This window comes from Penicillium cosmopolitanum (assembly GCF_028827165.1).
Source record: "Penicillium cosmopolitanum strain IBT 29677 chromosome Unknown utg000006l:49.0-5199605.0:1.0-5204138.0, whole genome shotgun sequence".
Lineage (NCBI taxonomy): Eukaryota > Fungi > Ascomycota > Eurotiomycetes > Eurotiales > Aspergillaceae > Penicillium > Penicillium cosmopolitanum.
Genome location: NW_026622676.1, coordinates 2,619,690 through 2,647,554, shown reverse-complemented (window position 1 = coordinate 2,647,554; position 27,865 = coordinate 2,619,690). Strand labels below are relative to the sequence as shown.

Sequence of the window (27,865 nt, the reverse complement as noted above, 5' to 3'; positions counted from 1 at the left end):
GCCAGATTCTCTTTAGTCGACGAGGCTGTGTCCAGCCCTGTTCCAACACCTTGTCGAGAGCTGAGGAGATTCTTGAACACTGAGGCATATCTGCGTCAACTCCACCACTACCAAAGAGTTATCTCGATGTCCATCGAACGGGTTCGGCAGAGCGGCCCGCGCTTGAACTTCAGCGAGCCGCCCACCCCGACCATGAGTCGTCAGAATACCTCCCTATATGAGAGACATCATAAGCGACGTACCACACATCCGCACTTGCTATCCTCTCGCAGGAAGCCGAGGAGGTGAGTTGAGTTGAGTTGCGTTTTCAGTCCCGCCAGTCCTATCAAACTAACAACCCGTGCAGATGGCCGCTCGTTTTCCGCTTTATCAAGGGCGCAATCCATGTCGAGATAATTCTACCCGTTTTCTTACATGCATTATTCACAGCATTCGTGGTATATCTCGATACCTACGTCTTTGAATCGGTCGGATTACCCGCTAGCATCGTTAGTCCCCCCCCCCCCCCTAATCGAAGGATATCATAACTCCGAGCCATCAACTAACTATAAATCCAGATCCCATCCCTCTCCATCGTCGTGGGTTTGATCCTAGTCTTCCGCAATCAAACCTCCTACAACCGATTCTGGGACGGCCGCAACGGCATGAGCACACTAAACACCTGTGTCCGCAACCTATCCCGAACAATAGTAACAAACAGCTACAACACCAAACGCGGACCACCAACCCCATCCGAGCGCGAAGATATAGAGCGCACAATCCGCATCCTAGTTGCCATCCCATTCGCTACGAAGAATCATCTTCGCGCGGAATGGGGCGCCGCATGGGCTGGTGGTGGATTTCTCGGAAACGACGTCGACGAACATGGCACTGCGGCTTATAATCCTGAATACGCGGGTTTACTTCCAGCTGGACTGGAGGGACATGAAGATGAGGGACTGGGATTGCCGTATCAATTGACCTTTTTTGTGGATGGGTTTATTAAGCGTGGTGAGGATAGGGGTTGGTTTAGTGCGCCTAGTGCGAGTCAGATGCAGGCGCAGTTGAATACGCTTCTTGAGGCGTATGGGCGGATGGAGACTATTAAACTTACTCCGATCCCTGTGGCACATTTGTAAGCTTGACGATCGATTGATTCGAAACACTGACGAATACTGTCGGCGGAAGAGAGACCCGTGTTGTACTGACATGACTATACAGGATTCATCAGAAACAAGTCCTCGCCCTGTTCGGGTGTGTACTTCCTTTTGCGATGGTGGATGAGATGGGCTGGTGGGCTATTCCCATTGTGAGTTTGGTGATTTTCACTCTTTATGGTATAGAGGGAATTGGGTCTCAGCTTGAGGACCCCTTTGGTTATGACAGGAATGATATCAATATGGATGCGCTGGTTGGTGATACCAAGACGGAGATTGACGTTGTTCTGAGTGAGTGGCGTCAACATTCCAAAATTATGGAGGGTGGTATGAACGCACGAGAGGGAGAAGACGCATGGAAAACAATGCTTGGACGCGGGTAATAATGGCAATGGCACCACTTTGAATGGAGAACGGGATAAGGCGAAGTATTTGCCGACTGATCTGTTTCTCAAGTCGAGACCCCGGACAGCAACTTGAAGTTAAATACTGCTTTAGACAAGCTTATTCAAGAGTCCCTTATGGCACATGCGTTTCAAGATGATGGGATTTCAAATAGCCTCCTTGCGGGTATGTATGATTGCGATAGGCTTTGCGCTAGAATTACATTTCCAAAAATACAAATAAACACATAATCCCCTGTAAACGCCCCACATGAAATATATACTCGGGTATCACGATGATGCAGAAGCCGACTGGACGGCGGTGTCGTTGACGAAAGAAGCAGCAGAATATTGGAAGGAGGAGAGGATCAGCTCGCGCTGACAATAGATGGGGAGCGAAGTGAATCAGGGGTGTTCTGGACATTCACATCCGCCACCTCTGCTATTTCTGAAGGTGGCGTCGAAGGCTTGATAGTCTCAGCAGACAATTGCTGATCCGGGGCGGAAACACTAGTCGCACGCGAGGTGCTAGAATCTGCATCCGTGATTGTGGATTTCGTGGACATGTCTTCAGACATAGTGAAATTGGAGAGCGACTCCGCCAGGTCGTAGTGGACAGTTTTTGGATCAACTGCCTCTTCAGAGAATTCAGGGACGTTGTCCTTGATAGCTTCGTAGAAAAGCATGAAAGCACCACCCTGCGACATCACATGGCCTTCGCTCACCATTTGCACATCGTCGTCACTGAGCCGGTACCAGCGCTCCCGTTTCTCCTTGTCACCTTCGGCCTGCAGAACTTCGTCTGGGACAGGTGCTGGAAAAACTGCTGTGGGGTACTTGCGGTAGCAGATGTAATGCCCATTTTCATGTCGACCATAATGTGTGATGATGGCTCTGAGCTCGTATCGTCTGCTCGGTATGTCGATTGCTTCACCTGCGCGAGGGAGCATAGATTGAGAAGGATCGGTAATCCATTTCTCACGGGAATCCCCGGATTCTTCGGCTGGCCGAATGCCAAGACACCACTGGTTGAGATCCATTATCCTGGGGAAATTGACACCGGCGTAATTCTTCTTGAGCATGTAAGTCGTCTCGTCAAACAGACTTCGATTGATATGCACAACGAGAGATTCTGGTGCTCGAGCGATAACCGCTTGCCGAGATTTCGTCGCTGTGACCCGGTTCTTTGAGGGAATATGGCATTTTTCTGTGAGCGTTTTCTCGGCGAAATCATCTTCGTCCAGGGCGGCGTTCACAGCCTCAAGTCTCATTTTTGCAGAGGTTTTGACGGCGTCTGACAAGCCAGGCGAGGTGGACTTGTCCGCAAACTTATCAACTTCGGAACAATCGCCCAAGAGGTTATTCAACTGTTGTTGAGCACGCAGGAGCGTACACTTGGCACACTCCACGCCTTCAATTTCCTCCAACGCGGTGTAGTGATCCAGACATTCGTCCACATCGTATTCATATTTACTCCCCAGAGGTACCGTTAGGCAGTTGAATGGGATGAGAGATAGTCCCTCCGTCCAACCACACTTGGTGCAGCCGACTCGTTGAGCAAGTAGGCCTTCGAGGGGATTGCGAGATAAGGCCGATTCAGGTGTTGAAGCCGCGATAGAACTGTCATCACAGGTCGTTGATTCAGAGCTATGGCCACCAAGAATGTTCTCCTCTGGCCCAGCCATCTTCAGACCCATGTTCCTTGTTTGTCCCTTTGAAGCCTGTCGAATTTCGATGTCGATTTGGTCCACCAATTTCGAAAAGTATTCCTGGGCGTCTTGCTGTTGCCAACTGCTCATTGATTTGAGCTCCGATGGGATCCATAACTTGCTTCCGGAGTTCGATGCACTATTCAAAAGTTCGATAATACTCTGCAGTGCTTGGTGTGTTGAGAGTGGGCTCTTCTCAGCCAGCTCATCGACATTTTGCCTAAGAAAGTCCGAGAGAGATTTCAAAGAGGCCAGCCCTTGGATGGTGCTATTTTGATAACAGGAGTTGTCCCAGTTTCCCAGCCCCGAAGGAGTCGTATCTCTGCTGTTGCCCAAGAAAACGCTGCCGATGCCGGAAAGCGACCGCGGACGAGGAAAGGAAGGGAAGGAGGTGTTGTCAAGGCCGAGAATCCGTTGCATCGATTCACTTTTAGCGTGGAAGGTCATTTGCGAGGGGTTGGAGGGGTCGGAATCGGACGGTGACATTCGGGAATCTAATGCGACAAGGATGCGCGAGGGCGTTATGTAGACGAGAACGTTCCAAAGAAACTGGATGAGGGACACCGGAGCGAAGCCAAAGTGATCCGCAAGTAGATAAAGAGATGCGAGGCCAACAAGCGCGTATGCTAGTGTCTGGTGGTTCTGTAGGGCTGTAGCAGATGTCGCATCGTGGCTGCTCGAGCTTGCGTAATAGATGGGGCCGTTCGAGTAGATGTCAGCTCTCCCTTGAGCATTCATGGCGGAAAGGGTATGTTGAGAGAGCTGCTGTAGTACGGATGCGTGTCAGGCATGGACTAGCAGTATCTGGTTGACCGGCCCAACAAAGGGTAAAGGGAGACTTTGTCGGAAGGTGGAGGGGAGAGACGAAGTTGAGTTAAATGCTTTGTCGGAGTATTCCCGGGTTGCTCAATGTATATTTTGGTCCGGGGCTGCGCTTTGGGTCGATCGCGCCCTCCGTAAACTTTTTTTTTATCGATAGTGGTTCTCCACACACATTTTTGACTGAGTGGGAGAGACTTGATCTTTTCAAAACACAACCCATCATGGCGAAAAGCAGACGTGAGTCGCATACCTTTCCTATCTCCTCTTTTTGTAAAATATTTCTAACACTCCTCTAGCTGCTGGTCAAAACACCCGCGCGGCGAGGCGCGCTGCCACCCCCGAGGACAAGTCCATAGCCGCTTTACCACGAGCAGATTCCCCCACTACTTCGCGACCTTCCCTCTTGGCCGATCGTGCAAATATCGGCGTTTCGAAAAAGAAGAAAAACAACAGCAAGATTACAAGGGCACAGCGTTTGAGACAGCAGAAGGGACTGGAGAGAGCCGAGGCCGTCTCTGACCAGTTGCTTCTCAAGAGATCCAAAAGCATTGTTAAAGCGAAGGCCATCAAAACAAGAAGTGTATGATTCTCCTAATATTGACACACTATTCTATCAACGATCCGCGGCGACTGACAGAATATTCTAGTCTGAGTGGGAGGATACCAACCGCACTGCATCCGCATTTGCAGCTCTCCAACAAGACGACGAAGACGACGAAGATGACGAGGACGATGCCATGGCCGAGGACAAGCCGCAGCAAAAGCCTAGGGCAAATATCTTTGAAGCTCCAGCGGAGCTGGAGGATGCGGACCCTGCCCCGGTTGACGAAGATGATGAAATCACTTGAACATGATATGCCGCCCCAAATAATGTCGACGCTCTTACCCATTACTTCCTTGGCTTGAGTTGGTTGATCATACGTTCGATCTCTGCGGACGCCGGCCCAGAAGCTTTGGTTCGAAGGGCTTCAAGGGTACCCAGGTCCTTGGCCTTTTGTGCCTCTTCTCCTGCCTTAATGATCATTCCACACTTCACCCACATTTCAATCCGCTCGGCAGGCTTTAGAGTTGTGCATTTCGGGACAAACGCGGATGCCAACTTCGTGTTTCCTGCACCAAGAACCTCGTTATAAAAGGGCTGCAGCTTTCATATTAGTATATTGTCAAATAGCCACGACTTGCATGCCAATGATATCTTACCTCCCACCCAATTGGGGACTTCTTAGCCTTTGCGATTTCTTCCAGTTCGCCCCAATCCCTCTTTGCGACCAGCGCTCTTAATCGTACCCACCAGTAGGTTTTTTCTGGCATCTTGAATTCGGACTGCATCTTATGCGCTCGTTTCCCGTAGCCCGCTCGGAATAGTCTAAATATCGTCTCATTCAGACTGAGACCGAGGAACTCAGCGCGGTCTGCAAGGTCTTTGTCCAAAGCTTGTTGAGCCTTTAAGAGTTGCGAGGCCTCGGAGACAAGTTTCTGCTGTAGTACCACCGTTGGATCCTTTGAGTCGGATAGTAAACGTGCTGCCAGATGAAGTTTCTCAGTTTTGCGCTCTGGCTCAATTTCTCGTAGAGCTTCCGACAGCAAGACATTCGAGCCATCGACAGGTCGATCATCTTGGTAGAAAAGATCCTTGAGAAGTTCTGTATCTTCACCTCGGGCAGCAGTCTCAACCAATGCAGATGCCATAGGGCGGCTGTTGATTGTGCGGAAAAAGCTGGCGAGAGGTAGCTTACTCTTCAAGTGCAAGAGAACGTAGTTTACCAGGTCGTCGTCGCCACTTTCAATCGCCTTATCCAGTGCCACCTCATCCTCTTCCATGTTCAATAGCAGGGGCACCTGCTTGCCAGCACGAGGTTCGTGGTCAAGGAGCTTAGTAGCCAAGTATGTTCGTCCTTCGTCGTAGGCGGTTTGTGCGATTGTTTCGAAAGAGATTCCCGGCTTTCCTTCCAGTCTTTGGACAATGAGTTTGCATACGGCCTCGTCATCAACCGTGGAGACCCGGACCTTTTGGCTCGCCCAGTGAACATAGATTCGATCTGCGGGTATCTCGAGATATTCGGAGACACGAATTGCTAGCAAGTATTCATGGCGGCTTATGAGTCGTTCGATGAGGCCTTCGGGGGTCAAGCGTAAATATTGCTCGTATGAGAGTGGTAAGCCGACTTTGAAATCCCGGACGGCGATCAGAACTCGAAGCTTTTCGGTCATTGCGACAAATTCATCACTGTTATAAAGCACGAGATCTGACTTCCCAAACGAAGCAGCCTTTAAGAGACGTTTCTGCCAATGTACATCAAACTCATGGCCCGCTGCCTTGATGCAGGTATCTACCGCATCAGGGAGGTCTGATTTGATGCCCTGTATGTGTTCATCGGCCTTTGGTGACATCTTCTCTAGTTGCTCAACAGAATCGAGAAGCACTGATGCTGGAGTAGAAGAGCCTAGCTTGAAGATCTTCTCCGTCACATCTGTGACTTTTTGTAAGAATTCACACGTGTCGTTCGTTATTAAGCGAACACCATCGAATTCTGGTATGACATGGACCCGGGCATCATAATAGAACCTAATGGCCGTTAATAATGTACTAGAAGATCGAGGGTATGTTTACTGACTTGGATGCGGCTCCACTGGGGCCAACCAGATGGATCTCATCTTCCCAGGCAAGAACCACGGCATCGTCCCCACACCAATCCATAGAGCTGGGAACAACTCGAGACTTGGAGTCGTACTCGCAGAGTTTGTTCTGGAAGTCGACGCTGACGACCCACAGTTTCCCTTCGCCAGTGAAAAGTGCCACAAAACGTCCCGACGGAGAGACGCTGATATGTTTGAATGGCCCATCCTGCAGTATCTTATCTTCTGCTTCGTTTGAATCGACGAGATAGACTGTTTTATCAACGGCCAGCAGAACCTCGACTGAGCGCGAAAGCGTATGCGCGGGTGGGGTTAACGCCCAAGACGAGACCTCGCCCTCCGGACAGGCGGCGAGAAGTCGAGGGCGTGGCTCGTCGTATTTTGAGACAGAGATTAGCTGATTATTAGACAGCAAAGCCACCAGACCGGAGGCCCAGAATTGGCAGCTCCGCACCCCGTATTCCTCTGCGCCCTGCATATCGTCAGCGATTTGCAATTCCTGATGAAAACAGGGGTATAATTTTTGGAAATGGACTCACGTTGCCCAGCGAGAAAGATGTGAACTCGCCATCTAGCCCAAAGTAACGACGGACCGTGCCATCTTCGGCAACAACGAGGAGTTCCTCTTTGTCGGACCATCCAAGTCCTCGAATTGTTGTTTGGTCCCACTGAGAAGTAATTAGTTTCCGTTAAGTTTGAAAAACAGAAATAATAGACACAAGTACATTAATTTGATTGATAAGTTTGCCTGAGCATGAGTAAATGTCGATACCCGACCGCAATGCTTGCGAGTCGCGTAACCTGAAAGGCTTGTTATCATCACGATAGAGCGCTGTGTCAAAGTTGTCATTAGCTAGTCCCACCACTAATAATGAGACCTGCTTGAGTCGTACCTATCGCTCCTCCATACGGAGCGCCTGCAACGATGTAGTTCTCTAGTTCGACCTCTTCATCGAACACGGCATCGTAGATCGGAATTTTGCGATAGAAACTGTCGCCGAGTTTTTCCCAGTTGGCTAAGGGATTTGAAGGAGCCATTTCTGGCTGGTATGTATCACAGACGATGGCCTTTGAACAGACCCTCAATCCATGCCCCCCGTGTTGACGTTGGCGACGGAGGGCCAGGCGGAACTCGGCCAAGGTGGTTGGATGCGCTAGTCCAAAAGTGGTAGCTGTTTGTGGCCCCAAATATCAGGTGTTGAGGCGGTAAGGCAACAAGGCAACAAGGCCAACGTCAACTGTCCGTCTGTTCCCCTCCACTCATCATTGCCGTCATCGCATTTCACCAGGAGCCTTCAGAACCTTCATGGAGTTGGGAAATGGATGATCACAACCTGGAAGAGATTGCCAGACAGCTCTCTGATCTGGAAGTGGCGCTCTTTCTGTGCCTAGCGAGTCGCGAGCATTGCTTGATTGAGACCACGGGCAATTGTCTCAACGATCTCGCAAAAGAGTTGGTTTTAGTACACCTCTCACTCCCTGATTCATCGGTTTCTTGTTATTCCTTTGGCACCAATGACTGACGTACTCTTCAGATAGCTTCCAACACATTTGAACTGTCATTCTGCATTGTTGACTGTACCCCCACAACCTCCATTGGGGAGCTTCACAATGATATTCTCACCCCAGATGCGCGCAGAAATCAAGAGAGGCCATCATACTTTCGAATGAAAACAGAATCGGTGTGCTTCCCACGAATCCTTCTTCCGGACTTTGTGCATAGCTTTGTGCTAACGTGTCACAGTCCAGTAATCTCTCCTCATATATGGGCCGTCGGGATCGAAGCAAATCCCCAATCCCAAACACTCCCTTGGAGGAAACCAATGTGGTGAATGTGGTCATCGCGAAGAATTTCAATCTGGTGGAGTATGATGTCCAGGTTCAGGCATTGCAGGTAACACTGCCTCGTCCCAATATGAAAACGGGGCTATGCTGATGGAATCTACAGTTGATGCGGACAAGGAAGTTGGTCACCGAGATGGGAACTCTCAGTGCACCAGAAAGCTTCCTATTCATTCCACTGGTAGTCCGAGAATCTGATCAGCTCAAGCCTGCTCTACAGACACATCTCGTGAGCCTTCTCTCCATCGAGCCAATTTCCTAGTCTCGTTTTAATTTGAGATCACAGACCGAACATCTCTTGGTATCACATTTCCATGCCCCTGAAGACGGATTCGTATTTCTGGAAGAAAGTGAATGGTTCTCAGACGGCCAACTCTCCGCGTCTTCTGTTGTTCACAATACCAAATTGGCCAAAAGGAAACGTGCCAAAATCGATGCTACAGTAATAATTCCTTCCCTGTTTCGTTTTATGTTGCTAACGACCTGAAGCAAATCGAGTGTCTCCGAGAGGCGAGTGAATCAGTAACCACAAGCGCGGAGGTAGTTCGATATGTCCAGGATATCGTTGTCTTTCTGCGTCTCAGCCGTGCTGTTGCCGGCGGCGTCTCTGCGAAGGCAAATAATCAATTTGCTCGGTTCGCACAGTAAGTTATGTCTGCCATTTCGTCCGGGATATTGCTTATTGACTGTGAAATCCAGATTCCTGGCTCCAGTCCACGGTATCGATTACCTTACGCCATCAATTGTGGCACTGGCCGCGAGAAAGGTCTTCCGCCACCGAATGATTGTTGCAAACCCAGATGACGACCGCAGTCTCCAATACGGAAGTGATCTGGGGGCGGTCTCTCATGTCCTGATGGATGTGACTCCAGACTCCATCTTGGACGGCGTCCTGGCCTTAGAGCCGCCGATATGATCATTGCGTTGTGAATTTTTATACCCCATTGGCGAGTCAATTAGAAAAGTTTCTCAGTTTGTCAGTCCAGAAATGTCTTCCGTTCATATAATCCATTGGTTCATAGCCTGAATTTATTTCAATCATTTATATCTATGTTCCAAAGTCACACTTTTCTCTACATACTTCTCTACTCACTTATTCCTCTACATATCCCTTTACTTACTCCTCTACTCACCCTCTACTCGCTCCTCTATTCTATCTTCTATTTATCCTCTACTGCCTCCTTCACCTCCCTCTTCCTCTTTACTTTCGCTCTTACCATCTCCCTCCTTCTCTCTTGGGTCTTGCTACTAGCTACTTCTGTGTTCCTGGGTGGCACAATCTACCTTATCAACAGTATGTCCTTTCTCAAATCCCCTCATTATTTCTAACACCAACAAATCTCTCCATCCCTCTATTTATCTGCCCAGATACTACCTCTCCTCGCCTTCCCTCTCTTCCTCCCTCCACCTCCTCATCTCCCCCCTATCTTCCTCTCCATCTCTTCATCTATCACCTCTTCCTCTCTTTTTATCTTCGCATCTACTATGCTCTTCATCTTCTCAACTCTTTCATTAATCGAAAGGTTTGTTCTCACAACACATATCTCATCAGACATATCAACCTCAATACTGATCTCAAACTAACCAAATTGTCTCTCTGACTCGCAGAATTCCCACCGAAGCCTTCATTATACCTTACCTTCCATATTCTCCACCATGGTTTCTCATCAGTTTCTGACTCTGGCCTTCCGCTTGTGTCAGAATCATCTCGACAAATGTTTACTTGAGATAAGCAATCATGATGCAGAATCGCACCTTCCGACTAAGACTATGTCGAGGCAAGGTCGACAGCTAATTCAGCAGGCGTCCAATCTACTCAGTGGCAGGTCCTGTGATGAGCTCAGCACTCGTCAAGGAAATGACCGAACAGCCGTCCAAGATCAAATCACGCCGAAACCCCAACGCAGATTATCTCAGCCCCCCAAAAGTCCACTTCCCAGAGGCCTACCTCCCAAAAGTCCACTACCTGAAAGTTTACCCCTCGAAAAAGAAATTAGTCGATCATTGTCGCTGGCTGAAGATCTCCACACTCAACTTTCTTCGAGTCCATGGAACATCCAGATTTCTGATGATGACATTCAATCTAAGGAGAGTTCCAGTGAGAAGACAGCTAGTATCCACAGGTAAGTATAAATGAGATTGTTTCGATTTCCTGATCTAACCTCTTATAGTCCAGAGAATCCCGAGCTACCCTTTGAATTCCTCGAGTGCCTCTCAGCAGAGGACCAAGTTCAATTTTTGAGAGCCCGAAATGAAAAACAAAAACGTCAATTGACACTTCAAAGCAGCTCTTCCAGTGATGTGGATATGCTCTCGGAAGGCTTTGGGGATCGTGAGCACGGTTCTCATAGCCATAGCCTCGAACTTGAACACTATGCTGGTCAGAACGATTTCGACGACGACGATGACGATAATTTGCTGTTCTGTAAACTAGCAGAACTCGCCGAGGAGCCACTTGATCCCGACATTGAAAAAGACCAATCCATGGGTCAAGAGCTCGAACTTGAAGACGCTGACACTCACCATGAAGCTGTGTTGGAAAATGTCGAAGAGGCGACTGTTCAAGATCCGGCTTCCAAATCGAAAAAGAAATCCCCGAAAGTAGTAACCTCCAAACTCTCCCGGAAGGAACAGGAGACCGCAAAAGGAATAGGGCGTCGCAAGATTCTCACAGACAAGAAGCAGAAGTCAGATGGCGTCAAACTTGGCACCGGATCTCCCCAGAAATGGCGGCAGCCTCAGACAAAGACGACTAGGCTCTCGGATCATGAGCTTCGGAGTATTTTTGTCCATAGTGACATTGTCAGAATTTCTGAGATAAACTCAGAATTGCCCGCAGTCCCAGGATTCTCTAGTCATGTGCGAAAGGTTGCCCTTCAAGAAATGGTCGCGAGCATCCCTACCGAACAACAAGCCGAAGCTCGATCAGACAAACAGAGAATCAACGAGGCAATCAGGCAGTTCAACCACAAGCCTAAAAGTGATCAGCAGGGACTTTGGAAGGTTAAAGGCCTGAAAACAAGTCTTTTCCACCACCAGGTATGAAAGTCTAGTTTATGATCATTTCAGTAATTAAAGCTAACTCTAAATATTAGGTTTTGGCTGTGGGTTGGATGGTAGGTTTTGATCTTCGTCTCCCTATTCATCAATTACTAATATATTTGCTATCCAATTTAGCGTGATCGAGAAATATCAACTACGCCGCCATATGGTGGTTTGCTTTGTGATGTGATGGGGTTGGGCAAAACCGTCACGGCACTTGCAAATATCCTGGACGGCAGACGCCTGGAAAGAGAGGAGCGAAGGCCTCCCACCTTGATCGTTGTTCCCTCACAGCTCGTTGATCACTGGTAAGAGCTTCCATTTATAATTCAATTAGATATACTGACCCTGTCTAGGATGCAACAAATGAAACTCCATTTCGATCCTGGTGTTTTTGGTACCGTCTACAAGTGGGACAAGCGATCAAGCTCTGCCTTTGAATTTAACCCCGACGGCATTCTTGCATTTGATGTGGTGTAAGATCTGGTCCACGGCTCGATTTATAAATCTTTACTACTAACTCTATCCTAGGCTCGCCACATTTGAGAACATCCGCAAATCGTATCCAAATCCGAAGGTACCGAGTGAACTCCAATCGGACGAGGATATCGATAAATGGTGGTCTGAATTTTACGACCGTGAGCAAGGCGTATTTCACAAGATCAAATGGTATAGAATCGTCCTTGACGGTAAGTGTGCCTTTCCTGAAGAAACCCGCACAAAAAGCTGTACTCTAACCAATATATACAGAGGGACATGTCATCAAAAACCGAGACTCGCAAACATCCATGGCTGTGCGAGCTCTGTCTGGGTATTTCAAGTGGATTCTCAGCGGGACTCCTCTACACAAGTAAGTTTGGTTCTATTTGTTACCATTTTACCCCGCAATATCATACTTACAGTGTCATGGTGTTTAATTAGCTGTGTCGAGGAGATGTTCCCATATTTTAATCTGCTCGGCGTCCCGAACAGCTCTCACTTTGAGGTATTCAAACGGAGTTACTGCGATGTGAGTGAAGTCATCTTATCTATGAGTTTTCAATGAGACATTTTCTAATTCCTCCTTCTATCAAAGTCATTTGCAAGATCAAAAAAGCGTTTGATCAATATCTTGCGCTCTATCCTCCATCGGAAGACGCATGAAAGTCGTTTCATGGGGCGTCCACTAGTGGAAATGCCAAAGATCACACAGAAAGATCTAACAGTGAATCTCTGCGAAGCGGAATTATCTCTCTACAAAGCAGTGACCGATTTGTTCATTGAAAACGTCAACAGTGAGTTTCAGCCGAGAACTATCAGCCCCCTTCCTGGCCTGGGTACCAGCCACGGTAGCTACTTCTTTACCTACTTAAGTAGCGAAAGAGATAGGAGTCTTTTCAGCAAGCATCCTGATTCTAACATACACTGATTTTCAAGAACTTTCTCATCGTCCATCCTCGCAATGGAAATGTATCTTGACGATGTTTCTCAAGTTGCGCATGTTCGTCAGTCATATACTCACTTCCCAGGACATCGTCCGGTATGCTCTCAAGCACGATGGCGATTTGATGAAAAATCTCAAAACTTTGACAACATCAGACTCAAACGATGCATCAACTCAAATTGTCGAGTCCTTGATGGTCATGACAGACGCTGAATCCGTTCCAAAAGCCCCAATTAGGGCTCAGAATCAACTTCTCGTACTAGGCCCGAGGCTGAGAGGAAACTACAAAATCCTGTCTGCTAATTTTGAAAAGTTCCTGGAACAACTTCGTGAAGAAGGACACTGGGTTGAGCGCCACAGACGACTGCGCTGTGCTCACTGCGAGTTCCCACCTCAGGCAGGCATCTTAACCTCATGTTATCATCTATACTGTGAAGAGTGCTTCGATTCTCTCTCAAGTACGGAAGCTGGGTCTAACACAGAGACCCTGGTATGTTACAGTTGCACGCAGGTTATCACTGAAGCAGCCTCCTACAATATCTTCGACAGAATCGACCCTGAACAAGCAGCTTCCCCGGTTTCTACTACTTCAAAGAAGCGAAAGCGGGGAAATCAAACCACTCAGAGACACAGGACAGGTGGAAACGGTACCAAGCGAGCTAAAAAGCCCTCCAAATCCTCCAAGGCGTTCAAGTCTCAATACGGCAGGTTTCATCCGAGCTTTCACGACGATAGTGATGACGAAGAAGATGATCCTCCCGAAGCAGATGACCCCAATGAAGACTGGATTCCTATCATCGGCCAAAAGACACCCGGCGCTAAGCTTACCGAAACTCGAGAGCTTATTCGAGATTTTATGCAAAAGGACGACAAAGTCAAAATAGTGATGTTCTCTATATTCATCGACACCACGACATTGATGGAACAAATATGCGAGGAAGAGGGATGGTACTACACGAAGGCAAGTTACTCAACGCAAATTTAGTAAGCCCTGTTTCTAATTTGAATAGATAACTGGAAAAATGTCGATTCCAGTGCGAAATGAGAACATCACCCGTTTCCGTCAAAATACCGATATAAAAATCATGATTGCGTCGCTGAGAACTGGTGGAGTCGGTCTTGATTTGTCTGCTGCCAACAAATGCATTCTCGTCGATTTATGGTGGAACGAGGCTGTAGAGGAACAGGCAAGTAAAAAAAAAGCTTTGCTTTTCTTTTGATACCATACTCCTTCTAACCAAGCATTAGGCACTCTGTCGACTATTCCGGATTGGCCAAAAGCGTGAGGTGCAGTTCGTCAAGCTTGTCGCAGGGGGTACGATTGATGACAAGCTTCTTGCTATGCAGAAGGACAAGAGCAGGAAGATCCAAGAAGTCATTAGCCCAGAGGTTCTCGCCGGCCGTGATACGGATAAACAGCTCCTTGAGTGGTTCGGGGAAATTCAACAGGTTAAGGGAGGGGGAATCAAGATTATTCCCCGTCAGCCTGGAAAGAAGGAAACGCCCATTATTGTGGATTGAGGGCAAATTGCAGACATTTTCAGCAAGTTTTGATCTTCATATTTCCTTTTCTTTCTTCGCCTTATGTCATTTTTTTTCTCTGGCGCTTCGCACTCAGAATGGGTTTGAATTATTTATTCGTTGATTTATCTGCTGGCATTGCGAGTTAGTTTGCATGGTTCATTCGTGGATTTATTTGAATTTTCATCATGCTGGACAAAAATTGATCATGAAGGGCGGAGGGTTTTCGGACATTTATTTAGTTTAGTTACTTACTGCATTATTTGACATTTTCTGCTTTTTTAAAGCTGTGCTATTCCAAATATTCAGGTTCATTTAGTTTGGTTTCTGCGTTCTTTGAATTTTCTATATAGCCAAGGTCAGAAACTACCTAGAAAGAGAAACTACCTAGAAAGGAGAGCGAACAGGCAAGTAATTACGGGTGACCTCATTGTGAACTACACAGGAACAAGACCCATTTCAGTAAGCGATATTGTGCACTCATCTCGCAAGATCTCAAGGCCCAGGCTCATAATATCATTCCCATTTCTCTCTTTCACCAAAGCCGAACGACGTCTGAACCAAATCACATTTGTTGCAAGGTTCGGCCGTGGGAAAATAGTCTGGAAAGTTAACGAACTAGCATGTAACCCATTAACCGAATATCTCGCCTGCGGCTACGGTGCTCCATAAGCGCAGGGTGGTCAGTAGTTGTATATTCAGCTATACAGATAATCTCTGCCATAGGGGGCTTTCTTTTCTTGGCTGCCGCCGCTTTTGCAAGGGCGTTCAGGCTCAGGCTCAGTAAGTAGACGTCAGCATGGGCTCAGACTCAGTCATCACTCAGGGCTGCTCAGTCATCATTCGATGCTTACCTCGGTAGTTACCCGATTGTGAGCCATGTCCAATTAAGGCTATTCCCAAATCGGTACGGCCTAACAGGTCATTTATTCCGTGACAACTAGCGCGCTCATGCTTGTAAGCTGAATGTATCCGTTTAAGAAAAAAGGCCTGCGCCATTTCTACCCACCATATCGAAAATGGGAATGAGAGTACTGTCTTTGTTCATTCTTTCTCGTTTTGGGATGACATGATTAAAAGTGGTGATTTCTCTATCATGTCTTGAGTACGGTTGTAATTTCTCAATATAAAAAGCGGCCCAGATTCCCCTTCCACATTCCATCAAATGCACATCCCACCTCAACTTGTCTGTGCCAAAGTCCAATCCTTATCAAAAAGTCGACTACTAGACCCCAAACCGGACAAACATCTGAATATGAGGCATGATAATGAAGCCAAAGAACGACGCCATCTCCAACGGCAGAAGAATGGCTGTCTCCCCAATGCTCACGAAGAAGATGAAATTCTAAACAAAAATAAGAAATTTCCGGAGACCAAAGAAAAACATAAAGAAGTTCTTAATCTTTGGCTTTAGTATACCATTTGGAAATACCCGTGCTATAATCTCTCGTAACTTAGTCTGCCAGCCATGGAGCTGCCTGTGCAAGTCCGGCTACAGGACCGATAATTGCACCAGGCCGTGCATGTCAAACAACCGCTCGCCCATTTTCAGATTCCTACAGAATATGTACTTCAATCACATTCGGCTCAGGAGCTCCACTCTGATAACATTGGACTATCTACTTTAGTCCCTGCGTGCTCCACATTTAATCATATACTTTCGCCCCCAAATCCAACCCGTCCGTGGAGACTCAAGGTCAGGGTCTCGTGATTTAGCGCATGTTAGGGCGCGTCGTGGATTCGGGGGCAATCGACTGAGGCTCCCCTCCTCCTCAAGCCATGAATCTCAGTTCAATGTATTCACCCAATCGATTCCGATTGGGGAAATTATCTTTCTTGTGGCTGCTTATATATATAGTGCCGAGTTATGCTGATGCAGACACCTGTTACTATCCAGATGGCTCGACCGCAGCCAGCATGATGCCTTGCCCTAACAGCAAGGCATGTTGCGGTAAAAACCAGGCGTGTCTTTCGAATGGACTTTGTTTTGGAGCTGATCTGGGAGTCATATATCGCGGTAGCTGTGCAGACAAGTCCTGGCCGATAGCAGAATGCCCCCGGGCATGCTACAGTGGTATGTTTGCGCTTTACCCCATGAGCTTGTGCTCTATCTTGTTGAGCTCATCGCTGATCGAGTTATTTCGTGTCCACAGAAATCCAAGATAAATACGCGAACCTCTTCCAATGCCCCAGCAATGGTAACTGGAAGAACATGACATGTAGTACCCGAGCAGACGCGGAAACGGCCTGCGGCGAAGATGCTATGGGCTCGTGGATATGGACCGCAGGAGGAAACGTTACTTCAGCTCAGAATGGCGCCTCGACGTGCGAAGATATGGGATCTGGCAATACGACCGCGTGTACAACGGCTGCGACTGATTCAACTGCGACAGTAACGGCGTCAGCGACGACATGCCCAGAATCGTCTTCATCTCATCCGTCTACAGTTGCACTCGGAGCTGGTCTCGGAGCTGGTCTGGGCATACCTCTCCTGATATCCACAGCACTTTTGATATATTGCGAAATCTCAAGGCGACGACTACTAGCTAGCTCCCAGCTGGGCATAAACCAGCAAACTGCGCGGGTGCCAACACGTCCTTCGGAGTTGGATGGGGGCCTTGTGGCTGCTGAAATGGCAGATAAAACGGGAATGCGATCCGAATTGCAAGGATCGTAAAACTGTGGATCTTATCTCTCATGGCTGCTGGCTCTTACATCCCTTCATGTCTTGTGCAGTCATGGCACAACAACAACAACCTAAATGAGAATAGTCATGCCGCTACTACCGACCTCTTGGTGGGACTTGAAATTTGCCGGCATCCTATCGGCCATCACCTTCCGCGTGAAATACGCACCAAGTGCATTCCCGCCCTCATTGCCACTTGTTGTTGTAATGGCGTTGCTATGGCCTTTGTCTTGGTCTTGGGGTGCTTAATGAAAGCGGATAATCGCAGAGAAACAAGGCACAAGGTGTGAATCTATACGTTTTGGATGTCGATACATCCGATCTGCCTGACGGAAATGAATCTCTAGAAGAATCTCTCAACTTCAGTATTTCACTTGAAGGGGACCGCGTGCTGAGCTGTGCTATGTAGCATCAATATTTTTTAACTTGGAACCACTTTTCATTCATAGATTTAGTTCGGTTGCTGGGTTCTTTAAATTTTCTATATAGTCAAGGACGGACAAGACGTGTCTAGAAAGGAGAACGAACTAGCAAGTAATCCCGGACGGCCTCATTGTGAACTATGCGGGGACAAGACCCATTCTAGTAAGCGATATTATGCACTTATCTCGCAAGAGCTCAAGGTCCAGGTTCATCACATCATTCCCATTTCTCCCTTGCCTCAAAGCCGAGCCAAACAAGTCACGACGTTTGATCCCAATCATTTGGTTGGTTGCAGGGCTCTGGCGTGGGAACATAGTCCAGAGATTTGAGGGATTAGTATGTAACCCATTAATCAAAAATATTCTCTGTGGCCGAGGCGCTCCATAAGCGCACGGTTGTCAGTACTAGTTGCATATGTACTCGTATAGCGGTTTTTAACAGGCACCGCAAATGTTTCCAAGCCTTTGTTGACCAGCCTGGTCTCCACCTGACTAATGGAAGACAGCCAAAAATGGTGGGCAATAGGAGGTTCCAAACTGTTGCAATACCACTGTAAAATACCCCTATATAAAACTACTGACTACCGTGCGCTTATGGAGTGTTGTAATTGTCTTGAACATACCTCTTGCTGTATTAGTCGAGCTATGTTGGCATTGTCTCGTTTGTATAGTTCGATAGTTCCGGAGACGCGGTTATCTGATAGCTTCCGCCATTTCAAAAGAGCTACAAGATCGATTGCTCCGTTCCCCCAACCAAAAGCTTATTGATATCGTCGTCAAAAAGTTTGGTGTTACTCTCAAACCATCCAGATTCTACTACGAAGATTGGAAAACGATGCCCATCCACCATGATGGAGTAGTCAGGAGCTTTTTGCCAACCTTTGTATAATCCAGAATTGAAAACAATTGCTATTCCATTTATGTCAGCCCAGTTCTTTCAGGCGGAAATGATGAGATAACTGACTTGCACTGCCCGAACTCATTAGCAGGTCGCGCTCCGATTGAGTGAGAATTTGGTCAACATAGCGCCACTGCCCGATCATCAGGGGGATGAACTGATAAGCGATTTCGTGCAAATACTCTGGCTTGACTTTGATTTGCAAGGTACGATTGTAGGGATCCAGAGTTTGCCTGGAAGAACTTGAATAAATAAAAGCCCCCCCGATCATCAGATAGCTCTGTTAACATACCGGCAAGGAAGAAATTCATCAATCGCCTCGAAAGCAGCTCTACCCCATGATTCGGGAACTTCAGCGAACAGAAAAACTCGATGTTATTTCACCTCTGCAACGACAGAATACACATGCTGTACAAAATCATATACGGTCTTGAACTTGTCGGCTGATGTCGTGATGAGAAACTCCGAATCCGAATCTTGAACGGCGGATGGAGACAGGGTATTTTCCGACATAGTACCTAAGCTTAGTAAGGGAAGAGGAAGAAGAAAGAAGATGAATTTGAACTACTCAGGAAGAAGTTCAAGTTGAAGGAGCAGCCAGTACATATACTCTCGCCAAGATCATGTGATTCCAAGGTTCGAGTTCCTAGAGTCGTAATCAACGCATCATTTCTTCAAGGGTTATCGGGAATTGCTTGCTTGCTTGCTCGTTCTTTCTCATGTATTGTTTATCTCATCAAGGTCTTTTGAATGCACCTGAGCGGCCCGGGGTTCTTTTTACCCTCTACTATGCTGATATCTCTTTGCTTCCGGGGTAGTGGGTAGTAATTAACGCTAAGATGCCAGTGATGGGCCTGTATAGCCACTAGCGAGATTGGAGATATAAACACTAGTATTATACTACTTAGTAGTTGACAGTTTCCTACCCAGTTTCATAGCTAGTTAGGTAATTAGAGCTACATTGAATTGCTGGGATCAAGAAATTCGTATGGGAAGAATGGCTTCGGTAGCAGCGTCTTGGTGATTTTGAAACACTCCAGGGCTGCTAGAAACACCGGACCGATTGAAGCTATGGAGGCCATGGATACATGCATTGCCCTAGGTACTACTGGTATTATTCTCACAGAATCCTAGGGCAATATTTGCGAGAATGAAATTCGTTATCATTATCATCAAGGCCATCATCATAATCACACTAGGGTGCGCTAACTAGTATCAACATCACATATTGGAACGCAAGGGCAGCCATGGAGCCTCCGTCATTTTCATCGAGGACAGTCCTTCATCGGGGGCTGCCCGCCCCAGTGAAACGACGACGACGGTCCTGGTGCCGCCGAGAATGAGCGGTACGTCGAACCTCAAGGAAGTGTCTTCTTTGCCTCTGTACATTGTGATCACGCACGGGAGAACCTCGCTCGTATTGCCATCTTTGCTCCGCGCCCCGATTAATTGTATCGTTCACTCGGGCAAGTTCCTCGCCCTCGTGAGGCGACGGACCATCATTCCACTCCATGTCCATTTCGTCCTCCTCGCGCAGTGCAACTTGCATCGTGAGTCGAGCATTGTTCTCGACAGGAGTCGGCTGGGCAGAAGGCGTGGCATCGGTCCCCTGAGAATGTTGCAAGAGAGTAGGCCCAAAAATGGAAGTGATGGGCATCCCGAGGACGTCGCGAGGACCGGCTGGCAGCCTCATCTCGTCCGTGCCAACAGTCTGACTTTCTGATTCTGGTTCTGTATCGTAGTCCATGACGGTGGTATACACGTTTTCTTTGTCGTCGCTTCTGATGGATTCGAAAACATGGCCAGTTGGGCAAATCTGCGAGCCTCGTTGGGGGGAATCTTCCCAGATGACGAATCTTGGCGGAGAATTAAGGTCCCAAGCACGGAATCTGCTGCGACTTGGGGTAGAGGATAAGTTCATGTGCGGTTGATGAGCCTCTGGACTAGGACTGCCTGCATTTGCGGGAGGAGCTGAGGCGTCGGACTCTGGGGTCACTGGAGTTGCGTGTGGTGTCATTGTCTGTTTTCCACCTGCATGAAGAGATGAAGAGCGTGAGTTTGTGCAAAAGGATTCTCCAACATAATGGAATTGCCAGAAAGAGCTCAGTTTCAATGAACTTACGTCCTGGGGCTCGGATATGGATGGAATGATTGGGAAGGTCCACATCAGCGCTGGATTCAGGTGAGGGAGCAGGTGTGAGACTAGATCGAGTCTGGGAACGCAACGTCATGGAATGTAGCGAACGAGGAGATCCAGGCCCATTAGGGGAGCCCTGTGGGCTTGATAAATCGTGCGAACGAGAGTTCACTCGCTGCAATGCCTCCACACAGGGTGATTCCTCTCGGTGAGTCCGGACTAGTCTGATGTGTGCTGCCTGTTGGAAAGTCAGTGGAGCTCAGAAAGGTATACAGAATGGACTGGGCTCCGAACTTACTCCGTTTTCAACAGAAAGTGACATCTGCATGCCGGAAAGATCCATGATTACCGGGCGTCGAGAGAGAAGTCAAATAGAGAGGGCAGCAGTATGGAAGAAGTTGGGATGGTTTGCACACGTCTTCGCCTTCCCGCACAACAACAATACGCAGTTTGCGCACAATTCACCAAAATGGCGGATAGTTCCGCCCTCATACCACTGCTACTTCATTTCACAGTTCTGTTTGTAGGGTGCATGCTGCCCTGTCTAGGTCGAATGTGAAAATTTGAGGTGACCCATATGATCGTGCTACAGTCATGGAGATGCACGCAGTGTATTTTGCTGCTTATAGCCGCTGAAGAGCGTGAACCGGATACCTCTGCTTTGTCAATTTGCTGGTTCGTCTTCGCTTAAAGAATCAAAAGTTCATTCCCTGCCAGTGATGAGGCGCGGTCTTGATTAACGTCATTATAATTTCTGTATGTTCTTGGGTTAAGTGGTAAATATAGCCCGAATGCTCAACCGCCCGAATAATCAACCACCCGCACTGGCAGCTTGACTTGAACATTGATACTGAACTCTTTACAATATGGTCATATAACTCATACAGAGGAAGGAGTACCTTGATCACACATTCCCAAAAAGTCACTACAGAGTATACAGAATATACTCTGCACACTGTCTGGGTCTCCCATCCGAAGCAGATACAGGGAACGATAGACGTCACGGGGCCGGATGCCTAATTTTTAAGCACGAGCGGTCAGAGTTACGGAATCTGGGAACAGTCATGTCATCCGGGGGAAATTCGTATATTCTCTATCTATTTAGTTTCTACTATGACTGCGAGCTGGAGTTAAAGCTATATGTAGTGTACGTGGTAACTAACTAGCCAGATTACCTAAATAGTAGCTACTACCTAATTATTAGCTACTATCAATAGTATATTCCGGAAGTTGAACGATCAAAACCTTGGGGGTAGAACCTTAAAAACGAATATGTAGTACGTCAAAGTGATGCATGCAGTATGCATTCGTACTACTAATCTACCTAAACCTCAGAAATATTTTTACTTCCACCTTCTCTTCTATATCGTCGTTTTCATCTTCCACTATGGAACTTCAATACTCACAGTACGTCGAGAACGAAATATACACCATTACTAGTGCTCCTGCTACTCAGTTCAGCAGCTATGATGAATTCATAGATCACATTATTTCTCTTCTATATCAAGTCAAAGAGCATTTGAGACACGATTACGTCTTCACTTTCACTGATGTGCCTCCCTCTTGGGGAGCGGCTGCTTGGGACAGAATTGAAGAGTTGGACATAGTTCAAACTCGGTGAGTGGAAGCCCTTCTAATCTTCCAAGGTTTGGAGTCTTACTTACTGTGTCAGAAAAACCCACGATCCATGTGATAAAATATTTCGGATCAAGGCTTAGCTGAATCATGATGAGATATATGATCGCTACTAGTATTAAAGATGGATATGGAAACTGCTGTATTCCCTCGCCCTAGCCGGACAATCAATCAAAAGCTACTGATTTGCTGCCGAAATCTCTTTGGGTCGGCCTTCTTAGCTAACCGAAATGGAAATAACATCCTGCCACTGGTATATCGTACTTCGAGAGCCTACGATATGATGCTAGAGCTATCTTTCTTGTGAACCTTGCTTCTGTCTAGCCTACAAATGATTGCTAGTTACCAACAATACCAGTTGATTTACCGAGCGCAAGAAAGCTTCAAGTTCCCAATAGTAGAATAAATTTAGGTACTCAAGTCATATAGAACACGAACATAGAATACACAGATTGTCACAGGCAGGATATAAGTACATTAACGTGTGGGATCCATAACGAGCACTAAATTTCAGGCACCGGCTCGGCGGCGTCTATCGTTCGTGGTACGCAGGCTACTCATGAGGTTCATCATGAAAGGATGTCTAGAACCACGTTGTTTAACGACGTCGATGAAAGAAACAAAACACTCCAATGCAAGGACCAAGCTCGTTATATCGTATATTCGTAGCATTCCCTATACACTTATGTAGGTTACTATACGTACCTGATTTTTCTTTTCAGATATTCAAGTCTATCATAAATTGTACAGGAAGTAGAATTGGTCTACGAAGCTGATTGATGATAATCTAAAATTCCTAAGACCAGACGCTATGATTCCGTTATCCTTGGTCTCTTCCCTCCCTTCCATTCCTCTAATACCGCAATAACTTTATTATTTTTCATTCGTTCTGGCGATATGGATCTGCTCCTTGCTCAAGCAGCAAGCGTGTGATACGGTCCCCTCCAGAGATTTCAGGGCCGATACCACGGCAAATAGGCAATCCCACCCATGGGGGGGGGGGGCTTCGCGGTTAACATCCCATCCTAGATCATTCAGAAAGTATCGGGCTAGTCCCATTGCATCTTCCAGAAAATTTATAGACGCACGCTTGGAAGCGATGACGAGATCGTATGGTCCTTGTTGAGCCCCAAGGCTTTGTAAAAACTTGTATACCTCAACGTTTCCACGTTTAGTCGCAGATTCAAGGATACATGGATGAGCCCAATCATCGATTTTGCCATCGTCTATTTCGCCCCATGGTCGAGAGACAGCGTACCAGATCTAGGTCTTTGCAGGCCAGGTCGAGGAATCGTAAGTTTTCGTGGCTGAATGTTGAGCCAAGCTGGCCGGCGTCCCACCCTCGCTCCACCGCCTCTAACCATAGAGGCTTGGACTTCATGTCAAACAATCTTTGGGGATTTAGATAGCCCACAGTAGCGTTTTCCTCGTCTAGGAGGTACATGAGAATTTCTTCTACTTCGTACCGGAGAGAACCCCGGACTGCATCTCCAAGAGCTTTTTCGTATGTCTCGGGAGAAGTTTCTTCAGCCCATCGGAGACCATGACGAACGTCATCAAGGCAGTGGGTAACGCAGCCGACGCCCACGAGACCGACTGGGGTTTTGCGCCGGTGTGCGCGAGACCTTTGTTTTTGAGCCTCTTCTGAACTCTCCATTGAGAGCTAAGGTAAGATAAGACATATGATTCTGTCTGTCTTCTCTGGAGTTTACTGTGAGCCTAGCGCTCAGGCAGCTGATAAAGTTGATGAAATTGATGAAGTTTGAGCTTCACAGATGCGGAGCTGCGTTGATGGGTTTCTGCCTCAGGCACCAGGATCGCCGTTGGTGCCGCAGGCTACAACGGGCCAATCAGCGACCGCAAAATTTCGATGGCGTCCGAACCTCGCAGCGACCAAGAAAAAAATAACACCAACACTCTTGTCACCACAAGAATGTCGCACATCACAGAGCATCCACTACGGGCTAAGAGGAGAAAGCTGGATGATGATTCCCATCCAGTTCCAGAGGTGAATTTTACATCGCCGGCCCAGTTGCGCGAGTTGCTAGTCTTTCAACAAAATCCGGCGACCGCCAAGCAAGGTCAGTCTATCGTTGCATCGCATACCTGAGGATTGCGGTCGCTAATCTGAGAATATAGGCCTTGTTCATTTCAAAGAGTTTCTCTCTTCTATCCATAACCCGGAAAAAGAAAAAGACAAGGCCCAGAAGCTGAAGGTTCTGAAGGGCTACTGCGATAAGCAAATCTCGCCGGGGAAGGAAGAAGGCGACTCCATCTGCTTCCCAGACATTATCCAGTCCTGGAGCTTTGCGGACGCTAACAACAATGAGCCACTCCTGACTACTGTTCCTTCGGTACTTGCCATCTTCTTGAAGACCATCTCTCGAGAGATTGATTTCCGCGACTTTGGCCTTGCCCTGTGCAAGCATCTGTTACAGAAGGATCAACTGAGGCTTTTCAATCGTGGCCTGACTGCCGCAAAAGCGAAAGAGCATCTTATTTCTCCTTGTCTCCGCCTTTTGACCGAAATCGTCACATATGATGGCGGTGCGGTGGCCCGGCAATTATACAACCGCCGCTATATCGCCTTTAAGCGTCTGGAGATCTTTTTAACTCCCAACAAGGTTAATCCTGATGCGGATCCGGAGGAGGCATCAAAGTCGACACTTCGCCGAAATGCCCAACGCTATTTACTCGCCAATCTGAGGGTGCAACATACACTCGAGAAGAGCGACATCATTGAGCAGTTCAAACTCACCAGAGCATTCCTCGAGCCTCTCCGCAAAGATCCTCGGGATATCACATTGGAAGTGGTCAAGGCGATTGAGAGAGATATCATCCAGGATGCTTCTATTCCACGAAAGTCCAAGAGCAAGTTTTTCAACCGAGGAAATATGGAGAAGTTGGTCACACTTTATGGCTACGACCGAGAATCCGATGAGCCCAACCCCGAAGGAATCTCAATCTCGAATGAGATCCACCGAATCTTGTTGAACCTCTGCAAAACCGCCGATCTTGGCGTACTTCTTCCTGAGTCGGGATGGTATCCGGTCGGAGTTGACCCGGAGAGGCTTCCTGTGGACGACGATGAGTGTATTGAGCTGGGCCTCGATTCGCCAATTTATGTCGACAAATACCGGGAGTTGGTTCCCGTTCGCAACGGCACGTTGTCATACCTGATTCAATGTCTACGCCCCGATGTCGATAGTCTCCAGATTGAACTGCTCGTAACAATCTTCAAGGTTGCACCAGAGCTGATTGCCGACTACTTCACCAAGAAGACGATGTTCACAGCCGACCCTAAAGCAACACCCTCCTGGATGGCTGAGTCTGCATTCCTATTTTCGACGGTACAACTTCCTGTTCCTACGAATTGTGGCTGGAAAGACAAACAACCGATCCTGCCGCCACCAGTCTCAATCGTCATTGAAAACATTCTCCCGCGCCCTTTGAGCCAGAAGATTATGTCTCGCTGTTTGAACCAGAATGCGGAGATCATTACCCTGTTTTCGGTGCGAATCTTGTCTCTTGCATTTACAAAATTGCGGGCAGTTCTCAAGATCTTCCGGGAGGACCATGGCCAAGCACAACTGTTTTGGAACCAAGCCTCGTCAAGGCTGCTCGCTGAGTTCTCTCGTCGTTGCCCCGCTCTCAAGGATGTTATCCTCCTGTTCCGACGAACCGCCAAGGAAGATCTTCAACAGCAGCAGGCCGTGGCGGAGCTATTGACCTTCTATTATGATGTGATGCCCGACATCGCCTTAGAAGAGAATTTCGATGTGTCACTAGTTCTAGTAGAGGTTCTCAAGCGACTAGAGGAGTCGGAGCTTAGTGCAGACGATTCCGAGCTGCTCTTAAGCCAGCTTCAGAGTGTTCTCCAGATCGCACAGCAATCCACATCAATGCGTTGGTGGCAGAAACCAGCCTCTATGCAATACTCGCCGTTCACCTCGGTTCTCAAAGTCCTTGTCGGAACCTCGGACAAGGTCTCTTCGCGACGAATCTCTGTTCTGTTAAGGACTGTCCTTGTGGATAGTTCTGTCTTCCAAAGTTCTCCGCTGTCATTCAATGCGCTCTTGACAAGTCTTGAGGATGCTGAATCGGAAACTTTGCACAAGCAGCTGGTTTTCATCGAGAATTGCATTTCTCGCGTGGCTAAGAAACCTGTTCATTACCTCGACCTCCTCAACTCGCTCTCCAAGGATGCTGCTACTACAACAAGCCCCTTTGTGGCTGCTATTGTCGAGCAGTGGCCCTTTGTGGTGAAGGCAGGCGACGCAAGCACCGAAGTTGCCGTGGGCACCTGGATTGCCAAGCTATTCGGCCAACTCAAGCAAGCCGAACAGAACACAAGTGCTCTAAAGGCCGCGCGTGATGCCCTGACTGAAGCCACCAAAGCCAAGAAGGTCCGCTCTGCGCTGAAAAAATGTCTTAAGGGAGTCGAAGATGTCGAATCGGAAGATAAAATGGAGATTGACTCTGGCCCAACTCAGCCAACTTCCTCCATCAAGCCCGCGGAGGTGGATTTGGACGAAATATTTGGCTTCCTTCCCACCGAAGGCACGACTCATAACGCACTGAACCGATGGGAGAGAGAGGAACTCGAAGCAGCTGTGGAGCAAGGCCAGATTGCCGAGCTGATGCTCTGCTTGTGCTCCGAGCACGAGGAAGTGCGGAGGCAAGCATTCGCCAACGTTGCACGCTTCATGGCCCAATTGAAGGAATCCAAGTACGCCGAATGGCGCTCTGTGTACACCCTGACTGGTGAATTACTCGAGACCGTCAACGCGCTTGGTATCAGTGCGGGTGAGCCCATCCCTTGGATTGTCGGTGAATGCGCGGCCAACTGCCTTGCGGTCATCACAAGCCCGCTGCACAAGGTATATGGCAAAGTGAACAAATTCTTGCAAAAGGGGCCAGCATGGGAAGTTGAAAAGATCCCGTCTTACTGGATCGACAAGATCTTCTTGCACGAGCCTGAGCTGGATGATGGATTCTTCGACGAGATTGATTGGCTCTTGGGATTATTCGTGAAGGGTCTTCGCAGCAAAGCGGTAAGTCTATAACTAATCCTATTGAGAACTCTCTACATAAGAGCTGTGGCTAATGGGCTGGCTTTTTTAGGATATGGAAATCTACCGTCGTGCGAATGTCTTCGAACGCATCCTCTCGCTATATCAGTCTTCAAGCATTGGCACCGAGGCTCGCAAAAAGATCTTGCATATCATCTTCCGTGCCGCCCAAGTTGGTGGCAGCACGACGCTCATCACTCGGGCTGCCATCATTAGCTGGGTTCAGGTCCAGATCACTGAGGCCAATGCTAAGGAGGCGGCTCTCCTCTCGGCTCTCGCGCGGAAGTTATACGAAATGTCTGATCGCGAACGAGTTGACGCTTGGAGTGCGGGCACGATTGAGCAGGCGCTCCAGCAGATTGAACAGGCATAAAAGGGGTGATGAATAGATAGATGTATTATAAGACTTCGTTTTTCTACTTAATTTGACGGGGTGAAATCTGGAAATCTGGAGGTATTATCGTAAATTACCAAAATACTAGTACTAGACTAGGTAGCCA

General features: G+C 47.8%; 10 protein-coding genes across 10 annotated transcripts; 6 read left to right on the top strand and 4 right to left on the bottom strand.

The window, feature by feature from the left end:
• Positions 1–126: 126 nt before the first annotated feature.
• Positions 127–1,519, top strand: N7509_005502 (bestrophin family protein; the record flags this gene model as incomplete). The annotated part of the gene is made up of 4 exons (XM_056630139.1): positions 127–284; positions 347–488; positions 558–1,114; positions 1,201–1,519. The coding sequence occupies 4 exons, from the start codon at positions 127–129 to the stop codon at positions 1,517–1,519; spliced, it is 1,176 nt and encodes a 391-aa protein (XP_056489441.1).
• A 368-nt stretch (positions 1,520–1,887) lies between these two features.
• Positions 1,888–3,966, bottom strand: N7509_005501 (ubiquitin-specific protease UBP1; the record flags this gene model as incomplete). Its single annotated transcript, XM_056630138.1, has 1 exon — positions 1,888–3,966. One exon carries the CDS (start codon positions 3,964–3,966, stop codon positions 1,888–1,890), a length of 2,079 nt encoding a protein of 692 aa, XP_056489440.1.
• Positions 3,967–4,271: 305 nt separating this feature from the next.
• Positions 4,272–4,898, top strand: N7509_005500 (Alb1 domain-containing protein; the record flags this gene model as incomplete). Its single annotated transcript, XM_056630137.1, has 3 exons — positions 4,272–4,287; positions 4,347–4,630; positions 4,698–4,898. 3 exons carry the CDS (start codon positions 4,272–4,274, stop codon positions 4,896–4,898), a joined length of 501 nt encoding a protein of 166 aa, XP_056489439.1.
• A 41-nt stretch (positions 4,899–4,939) lies between these two features.
• vp16 (tethering complex subunit VPS16) lies at positions 4,940–7,725 on the bottom strand (the record flags this gene model as incomplete). Its single annotated transcript, XM_056630136.1, has 6 exons — positions 4,940–5,188; positions 5,251–6,616; positions 6,666–7,159; positions 7,227–7,355; positions 7,413–7,519; positions 7,581–7,725. The coding sequence occupies 6 exons, from the start codon at positions 7,723–7,725 to the stop codon at positions 4,940–4,942; spliced, it is 2,490 nt and encodes an 829-aa protein (XP_056489438.1).
• A 281-nt stretch (positions 7,726–8,006) lies between these two features.
• N7509_005498 (uncharacterized protein) lies at positions 8,007–9,445 on the top strand (the record flags this gene model as incomplete). The annotated part of the gene is made up of 7 exons (XM_056630135.1): positions 8,007–8,150; positions 8,223–8,369; positions 8,432–8,581; positions 8,636–8,758; positions 8,816–8,971; positions 9,019–9,173; positions 9,229–9,445. The coding sequence occupies 7 exons, from the start codon at positions 8,007–8,009 to the stop codon at positions 9,443–9,445; spliced, it is 1,092 nt and encodes a 363-aa protein (XP_056489437.1).
• Positions 9,446–10,185: 740 nt separating this feature from the next.
• N7509_005497 (putative SNF2 family helicase) lies at positions 10,186–14,515 on the top strand (the record flags this gene model as incomplete). The annotated part of the gene is made up of 12 exons (XM_056630134.1): positions 10,186–10,652; positions 10,701–11,568; positions 11,625–11,645; positions 11,707–11,879; positions 11,928–12,047; positions 12,103–12,260; positions 12,322–12,421; positions 12,493–12,580; positions 12,647–12,845; positions 12,988–13,955; positions 14,005–14,181; positions 14,243–14,515. 12 exons carry the CDS (start codon positions 10,186–10,188, stop codon positions 14,513–14,515), a joined length of 3,612 nt encoding a protein of 1,203 aa, XP_056489436.1.
• A 2,051-nt stretch (positions 14,516–16,566) lies between these two features.
• N7509_005496 (uncharacterized protein) lies at positions 16,567–17,192 on the top strand (the record flags this gene model as incomplete). The annotated part of the gene is made up of 2 exons (XM_056630133.1): positions 16,567–16,589; positions 16,652–17,192. The coding sequence occupies 2 exons, from the start codon at positions 16,567–16,569 to the stop codon at positions 17,190–17,192; spliced, it is 564 nt and encodes a 187-aa protein (XP_056489435.1).
• Positions 17,193–19,803: 2,611 nt separating this feature from the next.
• N7509_005495 (uncharacterized protein) lies at positions 19,804–20,538 on the bottom strand (the record flags this gene model as incomplete). The annotated part of the gene is made up of 1 exon (XM_056630132.1): positions 19,804–20,538. One exon carries the CDS (start codon positions 20,536–20,538, stop codon positions 19,804–19,806), a length of 735 nt encoding a protein of 244 aa, XP_056489434.1.
• A 2,962-nt stretch (positions 20,539–23,500) lies between these two features.
• N7509_005494 (uncharacterized protein) lies at positions 23,501–23,950 on the bottom strand (the record flags this gene model as incomplete). Its single annotated transcript, XM_056630131.1, has 1 exon — positions 23,501–23,950. The coding sequence occupies one exon, from the start codon at positions 23,948–23,950 to the stop codon at positions 23,501–23,503; it is 450 nt and encodes a 149-aa protein (XP_056489433.1).
• A 276-nt stretch (positions 23,951–24,226) lies between these two features.
• On the top strand, positions 24,227–27,738 carry N7509_005493 (NPA1/URB1 family protein; the record flags this gene model as incomplete). Its single annotated transcript, XM_056630130.1, has 3 exons — positions 24,227–24,374; positions 24,433–27,347; positions 27,418–27,738. The coding sequence occupies 3 exons, from the start codon at positions 24,227–24,229 to the stop codon at positions 27,736–27,738; spliced, it is 3,384 nt and encodes a 1,127-aa protein (XP_056489432.1).
• Positions 27,739–27,865: the final 127 nt, after the last annotated feature.